General features: G+C 35.7%; 2 protein-coding genes across 2 annotated transcripts in view; one reads left to right on the forward strand and one right to left on the reverse strand.

The window, feature by feature from the left end:
* LOC111504110 (NFX1-type zinc finger-containing protein 1) overlaps positions 1-17,019 on the reverse strand; it is a 73,537-nt gene extending 56,518 nt beyond the window's left edge. Inside the window, 9 exon segments of the mRNA XM_074180995.1 lie at positions 644-862; positions 920-1,182; positions 3,658-3,761; positions 3,763-4,272; positions 7,486-7,592; positions 7,594-7,747; positions 11,768-11,997; positions 12,236-12,630; positions 16,649-17,019. Coding sequence (XP_074037096.1) covers positions 644-862; positions 920-1,182; positions 3,658-3,761; positions 3,763-4,272; positions 7,486-7,592; positions 7,594-7,747; positions 11,768-11,997; positions 12,236-12,630; positions 16,649-16,727 — 2,061 coding nt within the window. The 5' untranslated portion in view covers positions 16,728-17,019.
* Positions 17,020-19,989: 2,970 nt separating this feature from the next.
* LOC141479887 (uncharacterized) lies at positions 19,990-24,707 on the forward strand. Its single transcript, XM_074181037.1, has 2 exons — positions 19,990-20,106; positions 22,679-24,707. Exon 2 carries the CDS (start codon positions 23,063-23,065, stop codon positions 23,801-23,803), a length of 741 nt encoding a protein of 246 aa, XP_074037138.1. The 5' UTR covers positions 19,990-20,106; positions 22,679-23,062; the 3' UTR covers positions 23,804-24,707.
* Positions 24,708-24,833: the final 126 nt, after the last annotated feature.

The following is a 24,833-nucleotide window of genomic DNA, read 5'->3' on the forward strand; positions in this document are numbered from 1 at the left end:
TTGAGTAAAATAGACAGTAAGAGATAAAATGTGTTCAAGGAAAGTGCGCCTAGTGGACTTGAAAGTCGCCGAATTGAAGCAAGAATTGGAGGAAAGAGAACTAGATTCTTCCGGAAAGAAATCGGTACTCCAGAAGAGACTATGGGATAACTTGATTGAGTCAGGAGAAGATCCCGAAACATATTTATTCGAAGTTTCTGGGGGTGATATGAGTTCAATAATGAGCAAACTCGATGGACTTCAACAAAATTCGGTATGTGAAAAAAGTTAGGCAATGAAATCAAAGGCGAATTCGAGGCAGAAATCAGCAATATGAAAAAAAACAATTAGCAAGTTGCAAAACCAAATTGTTAATTCTGCCCACTCCACAAAAACAACAATTTTGTGCATTTAGAAACTTGAGTTTCTAACAAGCTGACCATACCACACAGTCCCCTTCGGCTCTGAGGAATGATTGATTTTCTACAGCCCCCTACGACTCTAAAGATTGTTTCTTCGCAGTCCCCTACGACTGTGAAGAATATATCTGGTAGACCAGAGCTTCGGAAAGGATACACCAAATATGTCCTGTGGGGTCCAATAAAATCATTGGATATAAACAACCAATTATTCATATTGAAAATATGCTAGTGGGAACACTTACCGCTTCTGCTTGGTCATCAATTCTGAGATTACGATAGTTAACTTCTCCTCCACTGAACAACCATCTCAAAATATCTTCACTTTTTGCGGTATCGAACCAGCTTCCCGCAAAGTTTGGAATCACGTTTCTGAATACGTCAAACTCCACTACGCTGATATTTTTCTCTATCTCGCTCAGGGAGTGGTCAATCGACGCGATTTCTTGAATAATAGACTGCACCTGTTGAATGGAGAACAAATTTATATTTGGATGTTGGCATTTTTTATTCAATATTACCTCGTGCCGTCTTTGAGCGATTGCAGGGCCACAGGCAACCTTGAATCTCTTATTCCGGATATTGTACTTGTCGAGTTTCTCGTTCTTGGACTGTCCGCCGACCCTCAATATGTCCTGAGTCACTGGAAGAAGTCCTTCGAGGAACTGATCCAGAGCGTGGTTGGTGTAGCAAATGACGAGAATGGGGGTGTTACTGTACCACACTGACTTATTGTGTAGCAGCGTACGGGCAATTTTCAGACCAAGAAAGGTTTTTCCGGTTCCTTTACAACATCAGAACATTAAAAGTGCAATCCATTCACCAAGCAAGTCCAGGGTATTAATGGTAGTGGTATGGTAACAATTAGGTTGTTTCAATAGTTTTGTACGTTTTAATGTCATGTGTTTTTGTAGCTCCATATCCCAAAAAATTGTAGTAGTAGTAGTATTTTATTTATTTAGGTTACCCTATTGTACAAACGTTCATTAAAAATATAATACATAAATTCACTATTGAAATAGAAACAGATAACTCAATCAATTTCTTGGACCTAACAATTAGTAGAATGAACAACAAACATGATTTTTCATATAATATTGAACTTTATAAATACTTCCTTGTACACGGGACTGTACAATTTCAAATTTCTCCATCGAAGGTTATTTTTATTATTGGCATTTTCAACTCCCTCAAAAATATCTGCCCCAGTTGTCGTGCCGTGAATACTATCAATATCAAGAAGTTCTTCATACACTTCATAGCTTTTATCTACTCCGCGAATAAAAATTAACACCTGAGCAGTATCTGACACATCCGTTGACTCATCCAATGCTAGAGAAAACCACTCATGATGTCCATTTTTGTCAGACAGTTGAGATGATATATTTTCTGCGATGTCTTGCACCCTCCGAGCCACGGTGTTTGCTGACAAACTGACACTTTTAAATAAATTTACCTTTTTGGGGTATATTTCTTCGGCTACTGCAATCAAGCATTCTTTTATCATTTCTCCATCGGTGAATGGTTTGCCACGTTTTCCGATTTCAAGAGCCACAAGAAAACTGGCGCGAGTTGCAGACTCTTGTTCAGTATTCGCTTTGGTAAACAAAGATTGCTGCGATTTGAGTCCGCGTTTCAAAGCTTCAAATTTTTTCTTCCGCAAACTTCCTGTATACTTGGAGTAACTTTGAAGATGTTTCGATTCATAGTGTCGTTTAATGTTATAGTCTTTGAGAACAGCAATGGTTTCATTACAAATTAAACACAGCGCCTTATTACTGGACTCAATCACAAAATACTGAAAGTTCCATTTTTCTTGGAACGTTCTGCATTCACTGTCGATTTTTCGCTTCTTTTCCATACTAACAAATCACACATAGAAACAATAAGTCAAATCAAAATACTTTTATTGACGGGTGTCACTTTATTTCACAATAGATAGTTTCGCTTCCTTCGCCTTTCCTACGCAGACTAACTCGCAGTTGCGCCGCTAGCCTTTTTATATGCAATTATTACTGCCATCTCGAGGTGATCGGAATACACTAGCTAGAACCAGAACTTTCTCGAACCAACGCGGTAATTCCAAATATTTAATTACGCCTAATGCCACCTAGCGGGTAGCTGAAAAAGATAGTACATAGTACCACTACTCGCAACTAGATGTCGTTAAGTGTCACAATACACAATAATAATTGAAATCCAAAAAAAGCGTAAGTTTGCTTAGGTCACGCACTTTGCGACTATCCTAGTCTAGAAATGTAGTTAAGGACAGAAATTGACCCTTGGAACAAACTGAAAAAATTGTTATGGCCCGAAGGCTTCAAAGTTTGGAGACCCCTGCCATAGATAAACACTTGTCCTTGATGAAGTTTTATCGCCAAAAATTGAAATAAGTTCATCCATGCACTGTTACTCAGTTAATCCACGTCGAAAGTTGTAAAAAATAATCGCACGAAAATGTTCACGATTCAATTCCATTTTTGGGCCGAGACGAATCTTTTAAGTTACTGTAAACAACACAAAAAGCGCGAGTATGTCAAAACGCTCTGAGTACGTATAAGCTCAAAAATGTCCAACTTTATGATAGAACAGTCAGTTGCCAGATTGCAACACTAGGGTTGCCAAATCCCGAAACATAAACCCTCGTTAGTGTCTGTCAGAACAATAATACAAATAATATAAATCCCTTAATGCTATAGTTTGTACAATTATCTTTGTTAGGCCATGTGTAGCTCTGTTGGTGTGCTCAAATCCAAGCCACAAACGGACATTGTTTGGCCTTGGGACTTATTATTGGTCATTGCAAATATCAATATAATTGGAAATTGCACATGTTTAAAATGAATTGGTACATCTGTAGGTATAATAGGGATTCGTGGTATTAATATATTTTCACCACGAACTTGCCATTCAAAATGCTGGCTTTGACAACGTTTTCCATTCATTTTCTAATGGCTAATCGCGTGCCGTTGCACAGCCGTGGTGGAGTCAAATTACGGAGCTATCCAACCTTCAGTTATAAATTATGCGGTGGCATGCCTGGCAAATCCAATCAGTTCAAAAACTCTGTTGGGTAATTCACAGCTTCGGTGCCATAGCAAACTGTATCTGGTTAAACAATAATAGTGTCCTAAAACTGTGTAGGTAGTGCTGTTTACTAAGCGAGCGCTACAAAAACACAGACAAAACTTTTAAAACAACCAAATATTATTATTATTGATATGAGTATTAGTTAACTTATGCTATTATTGTTAATTACCTGGTGGACCCTGGATAATTACGAACTCCCTCGTGAGTGCAGCCTTGAAAGCAGAATTCTGCGAGTCATTCAACCCGTAAAACTGTCTCTCGCCCCAATCAAGCGGAAAAAAACGTTTCATTCTCAATGTTGTAGAACTGGGGATCAATCTTCAGCAGGTAATTCGGCGGCTGAGTAGTAGTCTGGACGCTGATGATGTAGCGTTCCATTGGGAAGTTCTCTGGCTGCATCGTTTTTAGGACATTAAGCACCCGATAGTAAGGTTCAAAGTAGACAGTACTCTCCACCATAACGTACTGGAGGTCGTAGAGGTTCTCAGGGAGATCGACATCCTCACTGAACCCAACGATCAACTGGCCTTTCTCTAACAAATCCTTGACGTCGCGTTTGGCCACTTTGGCGAAGAGGACCGTCTTGAAGTTATCGCTGGTGAAGCACAGCAGAGCCCCAAACATGAACCTTCTGGAGTTTTCGTACACAAACGTTCTTTTTTTGGTGCTGAAGTCGTACTGGATGCGGAAGCATTTTTGTTCGGTGACGGTCTCCATGTTCAGGAACCGAATCGGGTTGTAAATTTTCACATCGTCCAACTTATCTTTGGGATTTTTCATGTATCTATGAGAAGGAAAAAATATCTTGCAATAACTAAGATAATATAAGCAAGGCAGACGAATTTGAGAAAAAAAAGTTTAAGGTGAGTTCACACTAGTCGCTGACGACACTACAATTTTATGGCATGATAAAAATCTCTCTGAACTGTGATTATTAGCAAGATAAAAAGATGGTGTGAGGCAAAACTTCTCAGTTTTAATACCTCTAAAATGAACGTATTTTGTTTCAAATGTACTGTCACGACCCCTATTGGGTCTTTTGGTAACCAGTTACCAATTTTCACTTATTGGGGGTTCCACTCTTGATAAAAAAAAAAATCTGTTTTTCCGTTAATCAGCTGTCGCACCCCTACGAACGACAACCCTCAGAAGTCGAAACTTGTGCGAGCTAAGGATTAACGAGGTCTTACCTTTTAACGTGTGATTCCTAACACGTTCCTTCAATTCATTTACATCATTAAAACATCCACTAATCCAGAGAGGGGTAAGTTTTCACTGCACTTTCCGTTATAATTTTTTTCCCTGCACTTTCCGAAAAATCTGCTTCCAAAGGGGCAGATGGTAAGTTTTCACTGAACTTTCCGTTTTTATTTTCCCCACTTACCGAAAATCTTTTATAAATGATTTTGGACTTTATTGTTTTTTCCCAATAATGAGACACAACCAGTAGCAATTCACAAGTTGATGTCTCTGTTGAGAATAAACCATCAAATGAATTTCTGGGACTATTTATTGACAGAGGGGACGGTTTTTCTTTTGTTCAGAGTTACCAGAAATATCTCCTCGAATGGAAATGTATCATCCAAAACACGAAATTACGTGAGGGGTTCCCTGGGGATCAATCTTAGGACCCAGACAATTTATTATTTATGTCAATGACATTATTCAATATTTTTCGTTGAAACATGTTGAGTATGCTGATGATATCACATTATTAGCTTCAATATAAAATCTATCAGTTTGAGAGAATCAGACACCTTCAAAAGTGCTTGGGATTATTCACATGGGGTGCTAGTTACTTATTCTGTCTATATACTGTCGATCATGACATACTGGCATTGCTTTCTTGGGGGGTTAATAACAACCACATGCAGACCATTCAACAAAAACGGGCAATGCGGTACATGTGTGAAGCAAAAAGTCGATATTCTTGTCAACCATTATTTATTAAGTAAAAAATTCTGATGGTATAACGAGGGTGCCTGAAAAGTTTCCGACCTCAACATGAAGATAGTAGCACTCGTAAATAAAAGCTATTGAATTTCGTTGTTCATCTGTCAACAGTTACTCACCAAAGTTTCAGCCATTTTGGACGCGCAGTGTTATGTAACAGTCGTTTGACTGAGTTGATATGAATGTTTTTGTGAAAATGGACAAAATCGAGTATCAAGCTGTCATTAAATATTTGTTTCTGAAAGGCAATTAATACGCCTAAGCAAATCAAAGAGAAGTTGGATTCTGTTGTATATGGGGATTCTGCAACATTATTAACCACAGTGAAATTTTAGGCTGCTCAATTAAAACGTGGCCGTAAGAGCTTGGGAGACGATTAACGTTCGGGTCGTCTAAAAACTGCAACTACCGACGAAAACATCGCCAAGTTCACCAAATGGTGCTAGACGACCACCGATTTGAAGTGAGAGATATAGCAGAGATTATGAACATGTCAAAAGAAGGTGTTGCCACATATTAAATCAACATTCAGGCATGAGAAAGCTGTCCGCGCGTTGGGTGCCGCGTTTGCTCACGTTAGACTAAAAGCGTGTTCAAATGAACATTTCCAGCGCTCTGTTGGCGCAGTTCATACGCAATAAATCCGAGTTTTAGCGCCGATTAATTACTGTAGAGTAAATGAAACTTGGATGAACCATTATAGGCCTGAAACAATAATACAGTGCAAAGAGTGGACTGCAAAGAGGGAGCTGGCTCAAAAAAAAGCAAAAACTGTTTTTTCCGTTGGGAAAGTGATGGCGATTGCTTTTTGGGACAGTCATGGAGTTATTTTAATCGATTATGTTTCAAAAAGGAAAAACTATAACATAACACAAAACCATTATCCATCATTACTTGACAAGCTGAAGGCAGAACTTGCGAAAAAACGAGACATGTTTAGTCCAAAATCATCATTAGGATACCGTTTCATACATTTGCAGACACATCTTGAAAATCGATTTTCTCTATTTGAAGTGATGGCTTTGACAAATTGAATAACTTGGCAGCTACATCTGTCCATTCTGCCGCTACATCGTTCCTAAGATCGGCCAGATTCAATAACTGAACAATGTCTTTCTAAGATATATGTTTATATTCAAGAACTGTCGGAAAATTAATGAATTTTTGTTTTGCAATATCGTTTTCGATGATATACATCAGCTTGCGACGAAAAGCAGACACTCTGTGTTTAGCGCATTGAAATATTTCAAAATATCTTTTAGGAAAGCCACAACCAGCATATTGCGCTTGTTTGTTATGAACTCAAAGTGATTTCTGCTTATCTAAGTTTTGCAAGAAGGAGGTAACTGGTTCTTTAATTAGCCAGGCTAGATTGGAAACTAATCATACCATATCAGTTGTAGGTACTTGTAAAACAGGTTAGCTAGGAAACTAAAAATAAAATAAGTACTAAGTTAAATTCTATGTGGCTTAAAAATATTTTTTTTTATTTAATTGAGGTATTGTATGCTTTATCTACATAATAATTTATACTTGGTATATTTGGTGGACCGAGGTCCGCCAGTTGCTGACCGTTGTGCTAGACCCTCCGCCTTACTCACCAGATCTAACCCCAAGCAACTTCTTTTTGTTCAATCATCTAAAAACTGCGCTTGGAGGAAGAGTGTGGAGTTAAAAGGAGACTATGTTGAAAAATAAAAAAAAAGACTGAAAAATTGTCTTGTATAAAGAATATTTGTCTCTCTCTGTCTCTCTCTATCATCAACTGCAATTGTCACAATTTCATCTGGAGAATTAATAGTGAAGTCGACATATTTCATCCTACCTGAGATACAGGCGGTTTTATTCTTAGAATGTACGTATAACCACGAGGATTAAGGATTAGATAATACAGATTCTTGTAAAGCACATGTGCAGCTTCGCTTGCTAATGTTGCTATTGAAGGGTATTCTCCTTGAATGGATCGAGTCCTTTACGTCTGACAGGAAGATGAAGGTGACTCTCAGGAATTTGATAACTGACTAGATACCCATCTCAAACTCACCTACATATTGCTTTTCTCAACGGAGCAACGAAATCCTCCCTCAACAGACGGAACTGGACATCCAAGTAGTGTCCCACGTCTCGATAAGGCCCCCTGGTGACGTTGGGCGCGAAGAAACGGCGATTCAGGATGAGTGACTTCCATAGCGTCTGGATAGACACTGATTCCTCTGAAATCGTCCGGGGGCTCCAGTTCCTCTTCGGCTGAGTGCGCAGGATGAATCTCCTTTTTTCGTTCCACCTCCTTAGCGCATTTTTCCACTCTGAAAAATATCCATTATTTCACGTTCGACGATATTAATAATGAATTTTTTGTTTTTCAAAAAACATACATGTTCATGACAGGAAAAAAAAAAACAGTTCAAAACAGTGATGCACTGTTTTGAACCTTTGGTGTAGTAATGTAGGTATGTTATTGGAGTTTTTTTCCAACACCAAACCGTTATTTTACGATGGTTGCCTTTTATATTTCAGGATTACAGAACAAAAACAGATATTAATCATCGGAAATTACTTTATTGTTTTTCAAAATATTCCCCATGAAGATCTATACACTTTTCCATGCGTTTGAACCAATTGTCGAAGCACTTCTGCCATTCTAATTGAGGCATCTCCAAAACATCTATTCTGAATGCAACAACCACTTCTTCAGGGGTCGAAAAACGTTGACCTCTCAGTTTGTTTTTTACGTGCGGGAATAAAAAGAAGTCATTCGGTGCCAAGTCAGGACTATACGGCGGATGACTCATCAAATCGAGGTTTTGGGTGCTCAAAAATGCAGTTGTTTGAGCCGATGTGTGAGAGCTCGCATTATCGTGGTGAAGAGTGATCCGTCTTTGGCGGTTGGTTTTCCTGATTTCTTGGAAGACAACTGGCAAACAAATGGTTGTGTACCACTCAGAATTGACTGTTCCGCGTTGTTCTAGTGGTACGGCTGCGATATGTCCAGTTTTTCCGAAAAAACAGGCGACCATTTGCTTGGAAGTGCTTCCCGCGCTGGATTTGACTCCTTTTTAAACACCCATACAGTCGACTGCTGTTTACTTTCGGGCTCATACGCATAAATCAACAATTCATCACCTGTCACGATGTCATAGACGTGTTTCGAAGCACCGCGATCGTATTTTTTGAGCATTTCCTTCGACCAATCGATACAAGACTTTTTTTGAGCGATTGACAAATTGTGTGGGATCCAACGCGAACAAATTTTTTTGACAGTCAAATATTTATGCAATATTGAATGTATGCTGGTCCCACTAATGCCTAAGGTTGTCTCAATCTCACGATAGGTCACATGACGATCTTGCAATATCATTTTGAGCACAGCATCAATGGCTTTTGGAACAACAACTGATTTTGGACGACCTTCACGAAATTCTTCTTGGAGTGAACTACGACCACGATTGAATTCACCATACCATTGATAAACACTGGTCCTTGATGGAGCTTCATCGCCAAAAATTGAATTAAATTTATCCATGCCAAATCCCGAAACATAAAAAGCAACCTATCGTAAGCCGTCGACATGTGTTTCGATCACCAAGTGATCATCTTCAAGAGGAAGAATAAACTAAATATAGGTATGTTATCCGTATTTATACCAAAGATACCTCTTCTAGGTATCAGCGTCTTAGGTATCTTAAATTAATTTCACAATATTGCCTTATCTACTAGTCTTAAATTAATTTTACAAAGTGTTCCTATGTAATAGTCACACTTTAGCACACTTAAAATATGGAAGGCCAGAAAAATCAGCAGTTGCGCATCATATTTCACAGCAAAACCATTCTATAGACTTTAGTTTATTAAGATTAGTTAGACAAGTTAACAACAGGCATCTAGACGCCGATGAGAGTGTAGAAATGAGTAAACATAATAATATTATGAATAACGATGGTGGATCAATACCTAATAGTATACTATATAGCTTGTTAAAGTAATATTTCAATTATTAGATTTACCTGACTATACATGACATAACCGCGAAAGGAATTATTTATTTATCAAGTAGGCAAGCCTAATATACAAAAAAAGAAAAATTACAAATTCATAAATATCTCACGACATTAACTATGCAAATATAATAACATTTTGAAGTACCTTTCAAGGAAAACCAAATATACATACATATCTATAGATTGTTAGGTTAGTTCACATTAAAAAATAAAAAATTACAAATATCATAATGAGCTGTCACTAATATACTTCTTTAATGATGACTTAAATTGGTTTATTGAATTAGATTCTTTTATAAATTGTGGTAGTTTATTAAATTCGTTTAAGCCTTTATGAAATATACTATTCATTCCAAATTTAGTGTTGATTTTATTAATGTAAAAATTGTTATTTCTTCTCGTATTGTAATCATGAACTTCATTATTTCTCAATAAGAATTTTTGAAAGTAATTGGGTAGCAAATACTTTATGCAGCTTAAATATAAAGATCATAGTCATATATAATATACGTTCTTCAACTGAAAATCAGTTTAGACACTGTAACATCGATTTAATTGCTGAGTAACGGCTACATCCCAATATTAATCGCATGCCCCGATTTTGAAGCTATTGCAATTGCGCTATTTTATTTTTACCAAGTAGAAAAAGTAATGTTCTACAATAATCAAAATGAGGTTGTATGAGGCTTTTAAAAAGAGTCAACCTAGCATACATAGACACTTTTTTACATATACGAGAGAGAAAAAAAAGTTTCTTAGATATTTTTTTACAAATAAAATCAGCATGACTATTTAGTTTTAAATTTTTATCAATTATAAAACCCAAATATTTTATTTCAGTCACAATTTCAATGCTAACATTATTAATTTTTATAACAGCATTTGCCCAAACAATTTGATCATACTTATAAGATGATGTCAAAATCATACTTTTTGTTTTACTGACATTTAGTTTCAGTTTATTATTAAATAAATATGTTTCAATGCTATTTAAAGACCTATTCATTTCAACAATTGCCTGATCCAAATCTTCATGTATACAATAAACCAATGTATCATATGCAAAAAGATTTATACAGTGTGATCCAGATATGTGATTATCATTTAGGTAAATAATAAAAAGCAATGGACCTAACACACTACCCTGGGGTATGCCACTTTCAATTATAAGTTCATCTGACAATTCTTTTCCAAATTTAGTTTTTTGTCTTCTGTTGAATAAGTAACTTTGAATCCAATCGAAAACAATCCCTGATATCCCATAATATTTTAATTTTTCAAGTAGAATATTTTGATCAATTGTTTCAAATGCCCTTTTAAGGTCGAGAAATGTCGCAACAATGTACTGATTTCTATCAATTGTATTTTTCCATTCAGTTATTAAAAATTGTAGAGACGTTTCACATGAGTGTCTAGCTCTAAAACCTGATTGGTTGCCTATAAACAATTTGTTGGTATTAAAGTACTGAATTAATTGGTTATATACAGACATTTCTAACACTTTTTCAAGAGTTCATAGTATATTTAATGGTCTAAAATGTTCAGCTTTAATTGAGTTAATTTTCGGTACAGGAACAACAGTGGAAATCTTAAATTGATCTGGAAACCCACCGGTTCTAAATGATGTGTTAATTAAATTTAATATTGCGTACCCAGCTACATCAAAGCTTTTTTTTAAGAAATTATCATTTAAAATTTCTGTTTTGTTAGTTTTGTCAAGCGAGGATATAATATTTCTTAGTTCATTAATTGTTAAAGGCGCGAATTCAGTGTAATTAGCTGATATAACAGGGTAGTCATGGGCCCATTGCTGTACATTTTGAAAAACTGAAGTTATTTCATTCAGTCGACAACCGCCGGTTAAATTCCAGTTGAGTACCGAAACAATTAGAGAAATCTAGAACGGTGTTACCGATATATAAGGCCCGCTTCTCGTCCAGAAATGGAATTGAATTCATGACGTGAATCGAGCGGTTAAACAAGGAATTCAAATAGCGGAAATAAATTAGGTGCTAGGTATTGTAAATAAATTAGTTTGCGATAGTGAAATATTGTTAGAAATAAATTTGTTTAAGATAGTTAATTCGTTAATTTGTTACAGTATAAATAAGGATAACACTGTTAAGGATATTTAGTGTAATTTTCCTATTGAAGATGATCACTTGGTGATCAAAACACGTGTCGAGGTGTTAAAATAACGGTTTGGTGTTGGGAAAAACTCCAGTGATATTCATAACTAAGAGAAAAAACAGCTGAATGCAATTATTTCAAAACGGAATCAATTTTTGTATTGATTAACGAATATGGAAAATAAAAATTGAAACTTACATAACAAATAGTTCCTCAATTTCATTCTTGATGGTGTCCGATATGTGTATGGAGTGGGTGGTTTCTATTATGGGTATGTACAATTTCACTGCCTTGAGGAGCTTCGACGTAACGTCACAAGAAGTGGTCGGTATGAGATCTTGCATGGTACGGGAAATCTGAATGATATTGTTCCAGAATTGGTCTGTATCTTTCCAAAATTCAGAGTTGAACCTCTTATCGTGATCGCTCTGCAATGAAAAAAATTAATCTTCATACAGTTGCTTACTAAGAAAGAAAGGCTTCAGAAAATGTGGCTACTTGTTGTTATAATCTATATGCACTTTTAAATCACAATGGGACTACTTACCTTTAAGATAACTGAGGGAAAATTTCTTTGTGCAATTATTATTAATTTTTTGTTAAGTTCTTACATGTACCTGTTTAGATATATTCATAAAAATGCATAGTGAAATGAGTAAATCTTACCTGAATGGCGATAGTAGAGACATAGCGGATGACGTTGTCAGAAAAAGCGCTTCGCAGAGCAGACTCAAACAGCCCGACCTTGGCCGACCGAAAAGAACACTCGCTTATCTTACAAAGCAGCCTCAGGATCAGCACTATCACATCGTTGGAGACCTGTCTGGTTTCGAGCAGTTCCTTAAACCCCTTTCTGTCGTTACTCAAAGACAAGACGACTGCCTCGAGGTCTTCCTTCATGAGCAACTCCTGGAGGAATTTGAACCCCATCTGTCTGATCTTCCTCGGGTTCTGCTGGTCATCGTTTCTATGAGGGGGCCTTCGGTCTCCATCTCTGCTCTGGTGTTTTCTGTTTTTGGGGCGACCGGCATTGCCATCCGTTGAACGATTCCTCCAATTTTCTGTAGCATAAAACACAGCGATTCAGTGAAAAAGTGATGATTCATTTATTGATTCCTCTGAATAACAGAAGATTTCAATTATTGGGAAAGGAAGTTTTTGGCTTTCTACTTGCTACACCATCTTGATACAAAAAAAGTGGGAATCTTCCAAAGAAAGGAAAGATTCCCGCTTTTTTTGTATCAAGATGGAGTAGTAGAAAGCCAAAAACTTTCTTTCCCAAAAATCAGTCACTCCTGAAAATATAACCCTTTCAATTCAAATTATTTTTAGAAAACTAAAAACTCAGGTATTCTCAAAGAAGAATTCCGATCTCTTCGTCGATCCATAAAAACAAAAATCAATTTAGCATACAGAGAATATGAAAATAAATAAGAAAGGTACATCAAAATTCCAAGTATTCTGTTCTGGGGCGATGTTGAATACAACATCAAATGGAAACTGTCAAAAATTTGCCCAATTTTCAAAGCTGGTGTCATAAACAATATCCAGAACTACCGACCTATAACCCTGTTATCCAACTTTGCAAAGGCTTTTCAGATGTGATTGTACAATAGAATATTTCCTGATGTTAAGAATTTAATTTCAAACAATCAACACGGTTTCTTTAGCAAAAGATCAACAATAACTAACTTAATGTGCTTCACACAATCAGTAAGTAATGCACTTAATAATAACCTACAAGTAGACACCGTCTACACAGATTTTTCGAAGGCGTTTGACAAGTTGGATCATAACATTCTTATCAATAAACTTCACCAATATGGATTCGACTCTCAACTCTTAAACCTTTCCCGCTCATACTTAACTGAACGTATCCTATTCGTAGATTGTAGGGGTCACAAGTCGTTCCAATTTATTGCTAGCAGTGGTGCCCCTCAAGGAAGCAATTTAGCACCTCTTTTATTCTCACTCTTCATTAACGACATAGGAAATAATCTCTATAACAATTTCTTACTCTTTGCAGATGATTTGAAAATTTTTCGGTCCATTACATCAGAAGAGGACTGCTTAATCTTACAAAAAGACCTTGATTTTTTGTACAATTGGTGTACCGAAAATAATCTTCCCCTCAATACAAACAAATGTAAATACTCAAAATACACCCTCAAACATCATGTTATTTCTCATGATTACTGCATAAATAACACACCTCTTCAAATAGGCACTCATCAAAGGGATCTTGGTGTCACATTTGACCCTAAACTGAGCTTCTCCATCCACTAAATACAAATATACATAAATACAAACCAACAAACAAACAAACAAACTATGACACAATAACATGCTCAGCCAAACGGATGCTAGGGCTCATTTATCGTAACTGTAAGAACTTTCGTAGCAGAGAAAGTTTTTTAACTCTTTTCAATGCATATGTCAAATCTCGGCTGGAATATGCCTCCCTTATATGGTCACCCATATACAATGTCCATATAAACAAAATCGAGTATATACAAAGAGGCTTCATGAAATATATTACTTACAAGCTAGAAGGAGTTTACCCTGAACAAGGCATCGACAACAGAATACTACTGAATAAATTCAATTTATCATCCTTCAAAACCGAAGAACCTACTACTCTATAATTTTCATTTATAAACTAGTGAATAATCTGACTGACTGTCCCGAAGTACTCTCCCACTTCAACTTTCATGTCCCACGAATCAATTCTAGAAATGAGCTGACTTTTTATCTGCCAAATTCTAGAACAAACATATTACTCAAGTCACTAGTTGTTGCAATGAAAAAACTAAACAATCAATCACTGTGAAAATCTCACATTTATTATGAACCTATTGGTCAAGTTAAGAACCATGCTAAGAAACTTTACACTCGAGTCAAAATACATGAGCCTAGCTTGAAAGTTACTCTACCATGTGAGCTTATTACTACTACTGTAATACAGTTAATTATGTTTTTTTGTAATACACTTGAACTATGTTTTTATTTGTTAGCTCTACATCTGACATGTTTTTTTTAAATTACTTTCCTAGCTTGCTGCACCCAAGTTTTTCACCTAATTTTTTACCTAACTCTCCTAAATGTTTCCTTTATTTTGTTTTTTTGTTAACTCTCTTCGGGTGTTTCTAGATAATGAATTAGTATTGTATTCATATATATGTATATATGTGTATATATAAATATGTATATATAGGCAGATATAAAACCGTAACATGCTTGCTAATGATATTAATATATCTTGTTATTGGGATTTATTCCTGTTTAGAAATTAAACAGTTTTTTTATTATTATATTTATACAAGCATGATGTTGATACAGCAAGATCCTAGAGGTAAAAGAATAGTCGTACAACGTTGTCATTCTGTAATTTTACCAAAAAATTCCACCAATAAATTTCAAGCCATGTTGAAAAACTCCATCAAACGAGCCACATCCTTCATCAGAACTGAACATAGACACTCAGGGCCGGATTTGGAAGTCTGAAGGCCCTGGGGCAACGATGGAGTGGGTGCCCCTAATTATTATTCATTTTCCGGATTTTTTTTAACTATTTTAGTTCTTTTCAACTCATGGGTACAAATTACACATTTAAAGAAAGTATTGCCCATGAAAAGCTTGATCAAATCAAAAACTGATAGTAAATGGAAACTTGCAACTAGGGCTTTCTGATATATCGAAAACAATATTATGTTTGTGCAAGTATTCTTAGTGAAAATGCAAACTGAAGTTTTTGGGAGGAAAAACGTGAAAGTTACTGGACCGCTTGCCCTCCCCTAAATCCGGCCCTGGATAAATTATATCTGACCCACATACCTACTCATTCATTAAACTTCATAAATAGTCCAGTCACCTTAGTCCACCTTAAAAATTGAGACACCCAGCTATAAACTCGTGTGAACTTGTATTTTGACCTTGTTAAAGTTGTGTCAAAACCTACATATGGTAGGTTGTACAAGACTATTAAAATCTAAGGTCAAAGGTAACAAAAATCGATTTTTTGCACATTTTTTGCAAATATCTCGTTTACTATGGGTTTTCCGCTATTTGTATTCATGATCATTATTATAGAGGATTAAGTTCCCTACACCTTATGTTTCAAACATTTTTTGAATCGTTATGGAGATAGAGGGCGGAAAGCGCGCGGTTAGAGCATAATTTGAGGTCAGCCGGTAGTTCCGGTCAAAAACACGCCACATAAAGTTAAAAAAGGGAAAAAAAACCTTTTTAAAAGCATTTGAGAAACTGCCGAATTTGTATCAACTTGCAGCATTTGAAGAAGAGAACTCTCCTGGAATGGAATTGTACAGGATGTAATGCAAGACTTTTATCAAGTCAAAAGTTACTCCCAAAGTCTATCACTATGTAGTTTCTCTAATATAACGTCCTGGAAAACTCTGACGTGAAGTTTATTTTGTCGAGTCGGTCATCAGGGATAACGTATCTCAATATTGTAGGTGTACACATTCTATTTTTGATTATATGGTTTTTAAAATGTTACACCCCATTTCCACCCTCTCCGACGGCCTGAAAAACTATGGAGTGAAATTTTTTATTGATACGGCGAATAACATCTCAGTTCGGCTTAAAAGTAAGGCTTGTTTTTCACTAAGTCAGTCAATAAGTATATCATACATTCGTTAATTGAAAAAAATAATTCAATTTTTTTCTCAGTGTACTTTGTGGATGTGTATACCTAGAAACAAATTGAAAACCTTAATTTTGAAAAAATGCCATGCCCTCCGGTCTTTCTCCCCGCAGTGAAAATTTTTATATGGACAACACCCCTGTGTCAGTTGTATGAAAACCGGGGATAACACTCCCTTGGGGCAGAAGCAAGCCCTATAACAGATTTAAATTGTCCCATTTGCAAGTTTATGCAACTAATGTCGACTTTGATTCTGGGCACTGACCGGCGGATCATTTGACACTCCATATAGATGCAATTAGCCACAGCCGGCATTCGGCTGTGAACTAGCCAAAATATTTGGTTATAAATTTAGAGGCTTACAAAACGGTGTCGAAAACAAGTTATATCAATAGTAATTTCAGAAAACTCACGTCTCTGGCCTCGCCCTCCTCGATTTCCAGAAGTATTCCTGCATCGATTTTCGCCGGAGGATTTTTTGGAATTCGACATACTGCAGCAGAAATTCACTATCCCGAAGGTTTTATTAGTCTGTTTGTTTTGATTGTAAAATGATTAACATTTCTTTGTCGACTTTTTTGCAAACTACGATTCCAAAAGTCAAGATACACGTCAGGACTCACAATTCACAATGCAGTTTGCATGAAATCTATTCAATGTTACTTAACAATTGCAAACATCTGCCATTGGTGGAAATACGTGAAAATTTTGCATTCGGAATCCTATAACAAACAATATTTCCTTCAAAACATTCCGGATAACGTTTGTGAACATTGCAAAAGATAACTAACATCCGATTCAAAGTATATATTCAACGCATTTTCGAGAATATAGAAAAGATCAACGTATATGGAATGAAGTATCCCAGTAAACTCGTTCTGGGGGGGATTCACAGAGAATAGAAATCGATCTAAAAACAGTTCACGTGATTCACAAAGAGAAATATGAGAGAAGTTACAATTTTATTCTAGAATTTTCGATATACGATGCGGTAACATTATTCGAGAAAGAGGAGAGTGTCGTTTGTTTTTATTTGAAGTAACCTTGAAACCATTGGCGTAGACAGCAAACAAATCACATAAAAACATAGGCTTTCACAGCGGGTGTCACGATTAAAGAGAGCAAAATCCAAGCTGATAGGTCGTGATCGAACGGTACTTGTAATAAAAAACGTTTCGTCTGCTACTGCGGCAGACATCATCAGTGGTATGTACGTTTACTGCGAGTGCGAAAGTTATATGTCGAAGTCGCAGCAACGAAATATTGCTACAGTTATAAGTGTAAATTACAGTTGTAAGTGTGAATTTGTTAGTTAACAGTTCTAGCTTTGAGTTCACAAGTAACTGTGAATTTACTGTTATAATTGTGATATGCGTGACATAATTCGGTTTTTCAGTAGTTCGTATTCCAATAGGATGCAATACTGCACATAAAAACAAGGTTAGCGAAACCTTGTTTTTATGCGGTCTGCGGTGTTATGACAAAAACAAAACACAGCCGGACTTGCAAGAGTTAAAGCTCGTGTAACTAGTAACGACATACGTGATTTGGACGGTCAACAACATACTATTTTAATCTGTGCTTTTACCAAGATGCATAGAACGTATACTATACATTTCACTGGCATTGAATAATAACCCGGTTGTGATAACTTGGAGGTCTTTCTCGAGATAAAGAAATAATAAAGAGATCCATTAAATTTCAGCTTTCCATTCACAGAAGTACTGAGTACACCTCAAACGACACTACTTGACAATGTCAAGTGTGACCTTTAATGTTTACATTTGGGAATTCATTGATATCGAGTGAAATCATTTTTTACATATGGCACGTAAATTAAAGATCCGAAAAAATACGCACTACAGATTTCGATTCTTGCACCATCTATCAACAATATCAACATGGATGCAAAGTAGGGCAATTTCTTGCGTCAAGAATTTTCGACCAAACCAAAGTAGATCTTTGAGAATACCAATGTTTCGATGTATCTTGCTGTTCGTCTCAGTCGTTAACACACCGTGACTCCTGTTCCAAACTGAATCTACATCCGAGTTGACTCCCGAACGACCGGTTCATGCTTCTTACGTCATCGAGATAACTGTTACACCTTCAAATAAGATTTTTTACTAGTATCTTACATCTTACCAGTTATGTTAAAAGACTCATCTGCCTAGTGGCAGTAGCTTTTTAAAACCTTATTCATATGGAGGGTAGAGGTAATTGGAAAAGCGTCCCTGTTTGTGAAAAAGTGTCCGTTAATATGTGCTAAATAAGGGTTGCGATCCAGTAACAACAGGGTAAATTTTAAAAAGGACGCTGAAAGTTACTAGAATAGGATAGAAAAATAAAAAAGGACGAAAGAACTTCCGTTTCGTTATGGCGTACTTTTCAAAATGGGAAATACATGTTTCAATTGGCGCGCACTGACTTTTCACTACGCAAATTTTGTCCTTTATTGCTTATCATTTATCACAATGTTTTATAAGTAAGTACTATAAAATCACAAAAAGTATTATTTAAAGCTGATGAGAAAATTCAGCCGATGTCTCCACGTTTATTTAATCTGTAGTTTTACCACAGCAAATGATTTTAGGTTATATTGACGAAATTAGTTTGGACTACGTAAACATGTGAGGTCTTGTATATTATACAGTCACTAATTACTCTAGTCATTGAATTTCTTAACTCAGTATACTTCGATCAGTTAACAACTGTTAAATTCATATCATACTCTCCTGTTCCTATGCTAGCGCCATTCTGGAGGGTTTTTGAACTGTTATTTACTGCTGAAAGTTGGACACTTTTTCAAGCTTTCTCTCATATGAGACGATCCTCCTTACCTCTACCTTCCATAGTCTAAATGCTCCTCTGTCTGAAATGTTCTTACGCATCCTATGGAGAGTAGATGTAAAGAGAACTTCATATATATAGACTATCGTATCTGTTTATGACGAAGTGTCCTTACAGTTTCATTAAATTAGGGAGGCGCCACTGTATCAAGAGTGTACATTACAAATGAAGCGCTAAAATTCAACGAAGAAGGAGAGCTAGATAAAACGGAAATAGAAACTTTCACTTTGAGAAGGAACTGTTTTAGAAAGACATTGATTCATTTAAGTTTTAACGTTATCTCACAGTGACTTCGTAAGGTTATATTTACCAAATATATTTCCTATAAGCAACTCGAATCTTAGAAAATATTAAACATTCGAACTCAGCATACTTTACATTCTCTATAATTGCCAAATTCATATCAAACCACTGTTGATATTAGCCCCATCTTGGTCGAATTTTGAACTATAACTTATCGTTTCACTTATCTTCCATAGCGCATCCTATCGTTTGAGGTGATTTCGGTTTTTAAAATCTTGAACCGAGCGAACAGAGAATAATTTGATACCGCGTGATTACTGAGTCAACGGAGCGAAATATATCCAACGAACGTTCAACTCTATCTGAATGACAAGTCGACATTTGTGGTATCATTTGTCATCACAAAATGTTCGACGAAGCTTTTCTTCTACAATGGCACTGTATTTTTTAAGTGGAAAATTTGTTCAGTTTGCGTTGGCAACACTGTAGACAATCGGAGGATTATGATTATTTCTCCTGTGATTATAAAAAGTTAGCGTTATTATTTCATTTACTGTTTATGTTTTTATTTCCATACGCCCTTTCCACCAAAAACAGATTGCCTTTTACATCGTATAAAGTTAAATCGGTTATAAAATGAATGCGATAAAGGAGGATTATAACCTTAGAAGATTTCCCACTCATTTGTCGAATTTGTTGTTTGAAGCGAAGCGATTTGAGACCCTTTGATGAGGAACACTACTTATTTGATCTATTTCGTGTCATTAGGAAAATTGCTGTAAGGATCTTATTAAGTATATAGATTTACATTTGCCAATTGGTCTAAAACTTTCAATGTGATATAATCGTATCAGGGAAACAAAGGCGTCATTTTAATCTTTATGCATCAATTCTACCCAAGAAATCAATTTCCAGTTGTTCTTTAGAACAATTTGTCCAATTGCAGATGTGAAATTTAGTGTGAAGCAGGGCTCCGTTTTACACACACAAAATAGTTTACAACATCGCATCATGTGTTTTACTGTACAATACAAACCAGTATTGTGTATGTGTGTGTGTGTGTGTGATGGATTTTTATCAGGTATCTGTAAATTCCATCACATATCTACATAAATGACAAGATCATTCTTCACAAGAGATTTTTTATGAGTCGTTAATACTATCCATGTTCAGTTACTTTGATGCCACATTTAACTAAACGGTATCAACACACCAGTTGAAACAGATTCTGTCAAGATTTGATGAAAGTCAGTCGAGTCTGGGACAAATTGCTGTCTCGCTTGAATCTGTCCTGTGCTGATAAGGGGAAATACTCCGAAACTGGTCTCTAGGTGATCACTTGTTAGTTAAAAAAAGCTACAAAAATTTTATGTGTGAGGAAACTTGCACAAATGTCTGTCAGATGTAATACGATGTCAAGGTATTAGAAAGGAAAGCAAATGTTTGCCAGCTCCCACAGTTTTTTATTCAAAATGTTATTTTTATTGACTTGTTTTATGTCATATTATATCAGTATGAATCATCTGATATTGATTGAAACGAACTTCTTAAGGCAAACTCCACAAATTCTACGACGAATTTCCCGGAAAACATATGCAATGAATGCGTCGTTAAACTAGAAGACATATCACTGTTCATTGATATCTCGAAGTCTAATAACCACAGCACAGGAATAAACTCTAAAACGGTGAAAAAGGAAAACGAACGCAAAGACGTGGTGGAACCAACTCAAGAGGATGAAGTGAGGCCTACTGATGAACACCAAGACGATATATCTCTTCCTGAAATTCCAGCTTGTCGAATTTGTTTGTCTCCGAATGGTGTGACTATTTTTCAAGAGAAACCTCAGATGATGCAACTGTTCAAAGATCTAACGGACATTGATGAAAGTAAAAAAAACACTTTGAATTTATTCAAATATAAACCGGGAGAAGGACGGTTGACACCGCTGAAATTGGGTACATGTTTCGTCCCGGACATTAAAAGATAAGAACTTGCACAAGTTTTGATTTCGGATGGTTTTTTTCATATGGATATTTTTGAGTTAGACATGACTCCACCTCCACCAACCCTCATAGTTTCACTCTGTCCATGGTTTTCAGGATACATAATTAAACAACTAATCTAGAATATTACCGGAGTTTTTTCCCTACACCAAATTGTTATTTTTAACACCTTGACACGTGTTTCGATCACCAAGTGATTATCTTCAAGAGGAAGATCAAACTGGAAAACTTGCGAAGCTAACCTTATTTATGCACAGGTATACCACACATTTAAAATTTTGGGAATCCTGGAAAAGGCAGCATTTCATATTCATCAGCGAATATTTGTAATGAGTTTATTGATGTAATGGGAAAACAGGTCCTAAAAAAATTATACATGAAGTTGAATTTTTGAATTTTTCCATTAGCGTTGACTGTACTTCCGATTTGTCACATGTTGCTATAATTCGATACGTAAAAGGCCGCCATCCAGTTGATAGGTTTCTGAAATTTAAACTTAATGTTACGTTTTTACTTGTGGGATGATCAATAATTGACTACACTGAATAATCAAACTTTATTTAAATTATTGAATACAACAAACACTTCAACTAAAAATTCAACTATTATTTGAATGTCTATCACCTTACTGGATCACTTCGCGTACCGCACTGTAACGTCCAATTGACTGTACTTGACTGTCTCGATATGCCCGCCGCTAGCGTTTAAATATCATTGTCGAACATCGTATAATTTTCGCCGAAGTTCTTTGCTGCTTCTCGAGCGACAGGGAACATTGGGCATTCCCGCGCTTTTAGCTACGTCACGTTTAGTTTATGGTTACCAGTTGCGGCGTTACTTTCTTTTGGGCATGATTCACTACAACACTATTGAAAAGTATAAATCTGAGTGTTTACCTGAAACTATTTTGATTTTTTCAGAGAGTCATGATATTAGGAATCACATGTTAAAAGGTAAGACCTCGTTATCACAAGTTTCTCAACTTCTGAGAGTTGTCGTTCGTATGGGGGCGACAGTTGATTAACGGAAAAACAGATTTTAAACAGAAACGGATTCCCATTGTAGAGGACAAAGCTACGACAATGCTTTAAATATGGCGGGTAGCCTTACAAACGTCTCTCGAAATTGGAGGGTTTTCAATTGGCATTTAGTGAAAAATTACATATCTTTTGAGAAAAACCAATCATAAAATTCCATTGCTATGCTCTGATTTTGACCACATTTCAACCAAATTGAGTGTCCGAAGTCACAATTTGAAACAATCCCGAAAATAGCTAGTAATTCATTAATGTGAGCGATTCATCAGTTACCTGTACTTTTTCTACTTCATTTTGATCTTTCTAGGTAACACACATCAATTCACAGAATGGTGACAGAATATGTGACACATGCTCTGATAAACTAGAAGAAATATCATCGTTCATTGATCTATTACTGTTCAATAATGGCCTACTAGAAAATATCCTTTGTGGAAATAATGCTGTGGAAACTGAAAGCTACTTAGACTCGAGTAATGTGGATTTACCAACTTGTAATGATGTGAAATATGACATAGTCTCTGATGAGATATATTTGAAATTGGAGAAAGAACATGAGATCATTGATATCAAAGAAGATATCAATAGAATCAAAGATGAAACTGCTTTTGGTCGGAATCATCTCAGTGAAACAGAAGTTGATGCTAGTGCAATTCTTCCAGAAGAGTCGTTCCAGTGCCATTACTGCGAAATGAAATTCGCTCATGAAAGTTATTTACAACGCCATTTGCGCACTCATACAACTGACAAACCATTCGAATGTGAAGTGTGCAGAAAAAGTTTCGATACAAAAAGGGTTATGAAAAGGCACATGTTAACTCACATGAAAAAAAAACCCTTTGAATGTCATTATTGTGAAAAAAGTTTTACAAGTAAAATTAATTTACAGGGCCATTTGCATATTCATACTGGAGATAAACCTTTTGAATGTAATGTTTGTCAAAAGAAATTTGGCCTGAACGAAATTTTGAAACGGCATTTGGTAGTTCATTCTGACAAAGGACAATTTCAGTGTCATTACTGTGATAAGAGATTCTTTTATGAACATAATTTGAGAAAACATACATTGACTCATACAGGTGAAAAACCGTTTGACTGTAATGTGTGCGGAATTAAATTTACACTGAAACAGAGTATGAAAACACATATGATGCTTCACAGGGGGGAAAAGCTATTTAAATGTCAACACTGCAAAAAAAGTTATTCAAGGAAATTTTCTTTACAGAGCCATTTGTATTCTCATATGGAAGATAAACCTTATGAATGCAATATATGTCAAAAGAAATTCGTCCTGAACAGTAGTTTGAAACGGCATTTGCTAATTCATTCTGACAAAGGACAATTTCAGTGTCATAACTGTGATAAGCAATTCTTTCAGAAAATAAATTTGAAAAGACATATATTGACTCGTACATGTGAAAAACCCGTTTGAATAGAATGTAATGTGTGCAAAGTTTTGCTCATAAACAATTACTAGATAAAGATGTCGATTAGAGAAATCGATTTTTAAACATCCTTCGATTGAGTATTTCTTGTATTGGCATAGATATTTGGATGACGTATTGGTATGTTTCACAGGTACTAAGAGAAAATTAGATGATATTTTTCATAGGGATATTAACAAAACTCATGAAAAATTAAATTCACTAATGAATTAGAAGCAGTAACAATTAGTAGAATGAATAACAAATATGATTTTTCAACTTGATAATAATAATAAGTTTCGCCAACTAAGTTAGCGTCTTTTCTGATTGATTTGGCCGTTACTTGATGAAGATCCATAGTAATTTCAAAAACTACACATAGAAAATGAAGGTTTGAAACTGAATCATTAAGGTAGAGGTTTAGATAATTTTTTTTGAGGTAGTTTCAATTATGGTTATCTGTAGTATATAAATATTAATGTAAGAACAACTTGAAGTTTAAATCACACAATACTCTGCTAGCGAAACATGTGATATATTTTTCAAAGTTTGTGAAGATCAAATCGTGAGGTGTAGTTTTTGAAATTAAGTAAGCGTCCTCAGGAGATCATTATGGCTAAATTTTACTGCTGTGTTGGTATTTTACTACTTCGACTAACTACTACCTGTATATTACTGGAGTTTTATCCCAACACCAAACTATTATTTTTGACACCTCAACACGTGTTTCGATCACCAAGTGATCATCTTCAAGACGAAGAATAAACTAAATTACATACAATATTGTCCTTATTCATACCATAGGTACCTCTACTAGGTACTCGCGTCTTAATTGTCTACAATTACAATATTTGCATTCAATACTTGTGCGATTATAGGTTATTTATAAGAAAATAAATATTTCGAAAGATTCATTTTTCTTTTCTCTCTGTTTATCCTCATCTCTCTATCCATTCTAACGATTTAAAACATATATAAGAACGGTTGAACATGTATAGAACAATAGTAAATACATTTTTATATATACCTACAGAAAAA

Source organism: Leptinotarsa decemlineata, unplaced genomic scaffold (assembly GCF_025532065.1).
Source record: "Leptinotarsa decemlineata unplaced genomic scaffold, Ldec_3_MD MMD2_P_RNA_scaffold_2, whole genome shotgun sequence".
NCBI lineage: Eukaryota > Metazoa > Arthropoda > Insecta > Coleoptera > Chrysomelidae > Leptinotarsa > Leptinotarsa decemlineata.

Bases quoted from the DNA above. Each gene is read 5' to 3' on its own strand.
- LOC141479887 (XM_074181037.1), top strand. From the start codon at position 23,063: ATGAAATTCGCTCATGAAAGTTATTTACAACGCCATTTGCGCACTCAT.